Source organism: Eucyclogobius newberryi, unplaced genomic scaffold (genome assembly GCF_026437365.1).
Source record: "Eucyclogobius newberryi isolate DKJ021-1_F unplaced genomic scaffold, fEucNew1.0.hap1 SCAF_16, whole genome shotgun sequence".
Classification (NCBI taxonomy): Eukaryota; Metazoa; Chordata; class Actinopteri; order Gobiiformes; family Gobiidae; genus Eucyclogobius; species Eucyclogobius newberryi.
In genome coordinates this window covers 29,892,473-29,899,972 of record NW_027315790.1, presented here as the reverse complement: position 1 = coordinate 29,899,972, position 7,500 = coordinate 29,892,473, and the positions used below count along the sequence as shown (strand labels likewise).

The 7,500-nt window shown below is 39.8% G+C and overlaps 1 protein-coding gene across 4 annotated transcripts in view; it reads left to right on the top strand.

Moving 5' to 3' along the window:
• col11a2 (collagen, type XI, alpha 2) overlaps positions 1 to 7,500 on the top strand; it is a 35,632-nt gene that overhangs the window by 1,901 nt on the left and 26,231 nt on the right. For all 4 annotated transcript variants that reach the window (XM_072448228.1, XM_072448227.1, XM_072448225.1 and 1 more), the window contains exon 2: positions 6,719 to 6,880. In XM_072448228.1, the coding sequence (XP_072304329.1) occupies positions 6,719 to 6,880 (162 nt within the window). The remainder of the gene's footprint in view (positions 1 to 6,718; positions 6,881 to 7,500) is intronic.

Below are 7,500 nucleotides of genomic sequence, written 5' to 3'. Positions count from 1 at the left end.
TACTCCATTGCAACTTATAGTCCAGAAAATACGGTAATTATTTATATGAAACTGTATTTTGTACTTTTTCTGCATCTAAATATATGACTTCTCATCCCAACTCTTTGCACTAGTTTACATACAAATCTTACTCTGTCATGAATTATGTTTTAAATTTGCAATTGTGTTAATAATAGATTTTAAACAATGTATGAGACAGCTGTGTTCAGCGTCATAACAGCAATGTCCAGGTTTAATAAAAGTCAATCGATAAATAAAGTATGTCAACAGTGGGGCTGGGGGTTTAGTGCTCACCCTCACCATTTCACCATTTCTTTGTTTATTTTTTAGTTTTTTTAAAGAATCTTTTGGCTCGTGAGCTTTATTAGACAGGAAAGGTGAGCGTGAAATGGGGATGAAAGAGAAGGGAGGACATGCAGTACAATGTCGGATTCTGGATTCAAACCTGTGTCGTAACCACTCGACCACCGGGCAGCACTCATTATTGATTTTATAACTTTTAAATTGTTTGAAAAGCCCTCCAAGGCAACCTCACTGGTCGCGACAAGAAGGGCTTAAAAAACCTCCCAAATGACCACATACAACTTCACTGTGGTGTTGAAAATAATCGCTACATGAGCCTACAAACAATAGAATTCGCCATTGGTTGCCTCATACGTGAATACAAATGTGGAGGAATAAGCAGACAGCCTTTACAGTGTCTAAAGACCATGAAAGACCGGTTTGTGGAGAGGAGGACAGAAAATCCGAGGGTAATATTTTCTTGCCGTGGATGTTCCTCCAGCTTATTTCAAAGTTGCGGGCTCCTCAAAAGGCCGTCTGTCTGAGTTTGGCTAAACATAACATAACCTCTTTGCCTCTGTCCTGTGAATGGGGCTTCTATACCAGGGGCAGAGCAGGTCTTTGACGGCTCATTCCTGGGACCGTGTGGAAGTGTGCGGTATTTCTGCTGCTCACATGCTCCACTCTGGCAGTCCAGTCTCCTCCTTTTGTCTCCTCAGCGCTTCACCCAGCCTTTATGAGCTATGAAGGATTGTCATTTATGCATAGCTAATTAACCTTACCACTCTCTTCTGTGTGTTATGATGATGCCCAACCTAAAATATACTGATGGCACGTGACTGGACAAACCATCACTTGTAGTACATAGTAATAGTACAATTTAGACGACACTATTAAATGCATTAATACAGTATGAATACATTATTTCCGTGGTTCTTCAAAAACAGATTTTAGTTTCCATTGCAGCTCTTGGTTAACTAGCCTGACCTCTGAACGTGGGTGGAGCCAGCGGTCGCCTAGGATTAATTGTTCTATTTTGACATAAACAAAATAAACGATTATTTTATTCGTCTTCCGACACATTGTAAAGTTTATGATGAGGAAATCTGGGGTGAAACTTGAGGCTTCTTGTTCCAGTTTCTGTATTGAGACTTGACTGCATCTTCCTCATGGCCAGCCGCACATGGATCTGGATAAAATATGTATTCCTGAAGTGAGACGAGACTGAAACATCAAAAACCCAACATAAAAATGTCTTGAAACTGCAATTTTGAGGAATGAACTACAAGACCAGAGCTATCATCACGTTGTACGCTCGTGAAAACCTTTTGTAGACACATCCACATGATCGTTTCAGACGGAGGAAGACGGTGCCGGGCCTCCTCCCGGGTTAAAGCTGCTGATTTAGTGGCTTCTGAATGGTTAGACGACGTTGCTCCGAGGCAATCTGTTCAAGAGTGATGTGCAAGTACGGCCGCGGTGTGTGTGCCAGCTTTATAATGACAGACGTCTGTAAAAGATGCTATTCCTAGTCACTGTTATTTTGTTGCTCCACAGAAGTCGGTGCAGCAGGGCGTGGGGCCAGATGTGAACTGTTTTAATGTTAAGATCTCTTATGCAGACATCTATGCCTCTTTTACACAGCTTTAGGATATGGTTTGTGCATTTAGCCTGGAAAATAAAAAGGCAGTTTACTTGTAAGATGTTTTCCTTCTGTTAAATATATCCTGGTGAATTGGATGAACATATATTGATGTCAAAGCCTCGTCCTGTCTAAGTGTGCGTTCACATCGGACCGAGACTCAAACTAGGGCGAGAACAAGACCACTCCAGGTTTAAACTTAGACATTTTGAACCGCTAGGGGGAGATGTGAGTGGTGCATGCTGCTGTGGTCACTAAAGGGGCTTTATGTGGCTCGATGCTGATGAACATTAGACCTGGTTTAGTCTAATACTTATATCAAAGCATATTTTCCACTTGAAAGGTTCTGATATGAAGCTGCTTCTCCGGACCTTTTAATTGTCCCTCTTTTAGTCTTTACGTTCTTCGATGGGGATTTCCAAACATCGAAAGAGAAACATAAAACATAATGATTGTTTCTGACACCCGGCTTCCTCAGTGGTGTTACACATCTGTTAATTATACATTTGGTCTGAAATTGTAGCTCTGGCTAGACTAGACTTTAGATGTCGTGTATAAATGGTACATAAAGTATTGTCACGTGTGGGTGTCCAGGATTTGAGCTCGTATGTCAGTTTAGACGTGGGATTTTATTACGTTAAAGGTGCATTATGTGACTTCTCTGGTGGAGGGTGGAGAGATGTCATCACAATGTTCTGCACAAGCGAGTGGCGGCATCAGGCCAGGTTACAGGTCAGATCTGTGGCGAGGCGACCCAGCACACAGTAAAAAGCCACGTGTTTCAAGGTATTGTTTATATTACCTGCAATAACAGATGTAGATCAATAAATGCACAATATATAAGCTTTCTGTTTGTCAGTGGAAGATTCTAGGCCAAGCAAGAACATATCTATGGAGACAGAATCCCCCAGCAATAAGTTGCACCCTAAAATAACAGTCAAAGCCTTTTTTGTGTGTTTTCAAATTTAAATATTTTGGATCAATACAAGGTGCCACATCAACTGGCTCTAGTTCAGGGACATGAGCGTTTATTGGTGCAGAACGTGGACTAAATTACTTCATGCGTTGTTTAAAGGTTGCTTGTCTTTGGAGTGGGTTTGTCACACTGTGCCTCAGAGGAAACACTGACTGTTTTCATGGTCAGGCCTCTGTGATTCCCTTCTGTGGTGTTTGGTATCCGCCCTTGTTTCCAAACTAAAACTATAAGCTGCAGCCCCAAACCACACAAGGCTTAATCCTGGTCTACGCTGGCACCATCAGAGCGGCTCACACAGACTCCAGCCGCAGAATGGTGCACGAGGGACAGTGGCACCAGCTGGCAGTAACCCCCCGGTAGAAAAGTGCAATATATGTTTGTGTCTGAATTAAAGGCGTTATTACTATTATGACCTGCAAACTGAACTGTGATTTAAGCTCATGAGCAATGGAAAGCAAACTAATGTGCTGGAAAAAACAGGTGAACAGGTGTCAGGAGGCTTTACAGAAACCACTGAAAACATGTAGGTACTTTCATTATTCTAAACAAAGTACTAACACTGTAGGTTCAATTTGACAATACATATTTCAGCTTCCCATTGATATTAGATACATATAGGAAATCACAAAGGTTTGAGGTGAATATGCAATTGTTTAGACTTTACAAAAAGGGAAAGAGTTCAAATTGGAATTGAATTTATTATCTCGAAAGGCATTATCGTTGCAATTGAGGAGCAACAGGCACGTCATGACATTATTGACCAAAGGAGACACTCTTTTCTACATTGCGAGGCTCTAACCACCCGTCTAGTTCTCATAATGGAGTGTATACACATGGGATTATAAATAAGATGTAACTACAGGGTACAGTAGCGCTGCGGTTGAATCAGCTGAGCTCGTGTCAGTCAGAGGGAGCAGTGGAGTCACAGCCGGACTTATATTTGCGCCGCCTTTTGTTTATTAGAGGAAACTGTTGATGAACTTGTGATCCTGAGACAGTGTTGTCATTGTGGTGAAGGTGAGAGGTCAGATGTCATGGTGTCAGCTGGAGTGTGTGTCTGGTATTTGGCACAGCTGTATCACAGGGCTGCAGATGTTTGGCCACAGCAGGGTTGATTTGATCTGACGACCATCAAAGGGTTAGGGTTAGAGGACGTGACTGCTGATTATTGTAAATACAGTAGATATTTGATCAATTTGCATAGAGAGTTACTTGCAAATGTGTCAGATTTTAGACAATAATACAGTGAATTTATATTGCATTTTCTAAACCTTTTTCATTACATTTGTCCTTGGTTCATTAAAGAGCTTGTCACTATATTATAATGTCATAGCTGCTCCAAGAAAAGTCTGCTCCTATGGCTTTAACGAAAACATTCAGATTTACATATTTAAGTGACTTGCCTAATGGCACAGTGTCAAGCTGTGATTGAACCGTCAGTCTTTCATCTTATCTTCTATCTGTTTAATTTATCTATGTATGTACACTCACTTCCTTTTACAAAGGAAGCACAATAAAAATGTGATAAATGTTCAAACGAATGATATTATGTTCTGTAAATAGTTGTAATGAGCTTTAAATATATAATACTGGTGGAAGTGCCAAAATAATCTTGGTCTTAAACCATATTCCACTACTTCTGCTGTAACAAAATAGATTGTATTACTCCTCCTTGTATTGACTTTTTAACATTCATCTATTTATCTTTTTAATATTTGGATTTTTGGACTGTTCATCTGTTTAATCAAGTGGAAGATTTCGGTCAGTGTGTGTTGTGATGTTTGGCCAGACAAAAATAATTTAAATTGAATGATATAGATGATTTATTTATTTTATTTATTTGTATGTTTCATGTGTGCTTTGGCTTTTATTAGTTAATATCTGCGTGTGGTCTGAGAGCACATTGAGCTTTCTGTTAGTTACTGTCGAAATCCATTCATGCTTTAGCTGAGTTTGTGTTCACTTTGCTTGTTAGTTTGAATGAGTCTGTAAATTCCCACTTGTCTTCTGCCTCTTCTCTGAAAGCTGCTGCAGGCAATCACCCCCTGTGTAGCTTCCTCTTGTGGCAAACGTGTGACACTGCAGCACATTTCAACCTGTGCATCTGCCTCATGTGACAGTGAGCAGACAGGCTGGTGGTTCAGGGTTTCACACTGTAGGTTTGGCTGTGAACTCTTTACTTAGTCTGTGCCAAAGCTTTTACAGGTTTGTCACATATTTGGTCAATTCAATAATGAAATAAATTAGTTTCTCATCAGAAGATTTTTTTACTTTTTAATTGCATAAATAACACACTTGTATGCATTTTACACGCCAAGACTAGTTTTACGTCATGACAAAAATAGTGAAATTAGTGACTGCAAACAGCTGCCGCCATCTTTGGGCACTTAAAGAAAAAAGGAGAATAAAATAAAGCCGTATCATTTGTACTTCTACTTTGTCTAGTTGGATTTTTGTTCAATGGTAATGAGATAATGTACTATAATTCTGTATGGCGGTGTTATTTTTGAGGGTGTGTTTTTGTCGTGGTCCTTGAGGCAGGAAGGGCTGCAGATGTGAAGCGCAGAGGCCGTTCGGGGCAGAACAGAGTGCTGCATTGTACCTGGTTTTACTGAGGGAGTTATGTGTGCAATCTGATCCAGTATCCCGCCATGACAGAAGCACACTGTCTACTGTCACTATGGCCTGACCCTAAAGGACCCTCCCTCTCCCTCTGGTGCCCTCTCATCACTTTGGTCTTTTCATACCTGCCGGCTCTTTCATTCCCAGCATTCCTTTGCAGATCTGCAAAACTCCTGGAAAGTAAAGAAGTTTGTGGAATAACTCTGGGAAAGTTTAAGTTAGGTGGAGCAGGGCGGATGTGAGAGCTGCTAATTTATCTCAGCGAGGAGAGTGTGTGGCCAGTGTCTTCCTGAATACACATGCAAGTGTGCAATACATTTTAATCTAGAACCATAATGCAAATACAAATGATTGTATTCATTCAATAAAACTTTTAATACTTTATTTCTGTAATATTGTGAGATGTACAGTAATTTCACTTCATCATTTTACTCAAGTAGTTTTACTCTATTGCTTGTGCTGGGCTGCAGGTCTATTGTATTCATAGATATGTGGCATTGAAGTGTCTCTTTGAGTTTCTGTGTCAGTCCATGAACTGGACACAGTGTAAAATGCTGTTTTGTCTTTAATGTGATTTCTTCAAAAAAAACTTCCACTCTTACTGAGCATAATTCAGATGTATTACTAGAACCATTATATACCTTATACCGTACATGTAAAGTGCAATTCTTACATTCATGTAACAACTTAAATCATTTGATATTATTTACTGCATTGTTTAATATCCTCCATCTCGTATAGTCACTATTTGTGTGTGTGTGTCTATAACGTTGTGTGGATCAGAAGATCACTGATAGATAGATATATTACTATTGTAACTTGGTTGTTCTTTAGTAGTTGATGAGATTTGAGCTGGTCTTTATAATTATTCTACATGTGTCCTAAATGTGTAGAAGCTTCTCTTGGTACAAACGTCCTTTGTCATCTTTACTGTAAGTGTCTCCACCCTAAAGACCTGGGTGCAAAGTGCTGCTATAAATAAGTATGTTAATAATGATTTGGTTATCTGAGTAGTAGCAGTGGTGTCTTCAGTGTAATAAAAACATATGGATTATGTCTCATGTACTAATGCATGCATGCATGGGAAAGTGACTGTTATTTTCACTTGATGAGTTTTGTTTCAGTGCAAACCGTAGATTGAAACCGTCCATGAGTCTGGAGAAAGACTCTGTTTAATGTGTTCTTCTCCTCCACAGACCCGGTGGATGTGCTGCGGGCTCTGCAGGTTCCCTCTCTCCCTGAAGGCGTAAAGAAAGTCCCCGGCTTCTGCACGTCTCGTCGCTCTGGCACCCCTGACCACGCCTATCGTATCTCCAAGAGAGCTCAGATCTCTGCCCCCACCAAACAACTCTTTTCAGGTTTCTAACTACAATTTCAACATGTTAAACAATTCATATCTGTCAGTTTTTCAACTGTCATAACACATCAATGTAATAATGTAATTTTAGGGGAACAGAACATGTAGTGGCACAGACACGGTCTAAAAACACGTTTCATTGTTAAAATATAGAAACTGTTTCTGGTGTCATGAATTTAAAGGATAGTAATGTCTCCAATTTACTTATTTCTAAGTCCCACTCACAAAAACAACCAAAATGAATAGTATGCAATCATAAAACAATGTCTTACTATTGGTCGTGTCTACTCTCCATCCTACACTTCCATGTAATGTTGAAGTACAGTTCATTTTACAGGAATGAAACATGTAGTGGCACAGAAACTGCCTCAAAACATTTCTTAATTGTTAAGAAATAGACAAAGTGAATTATCATGGATAATTATACATTGCAGTGTAAAATGCATGAGCCTGATTGTGTGGGAGAATCCTAACAAATTATCTCTGGAGAACTGTCTGACTCTGTGGATTTCTGACACCACTGCATTTATGTGGTTTAAGAGAAATCCCTCCGAGACATAAAGGGATTTGCAAGTCTTTTCTTGGATCTAACTTCTCTCGTTAATGTCCTCCTGTCTCTAC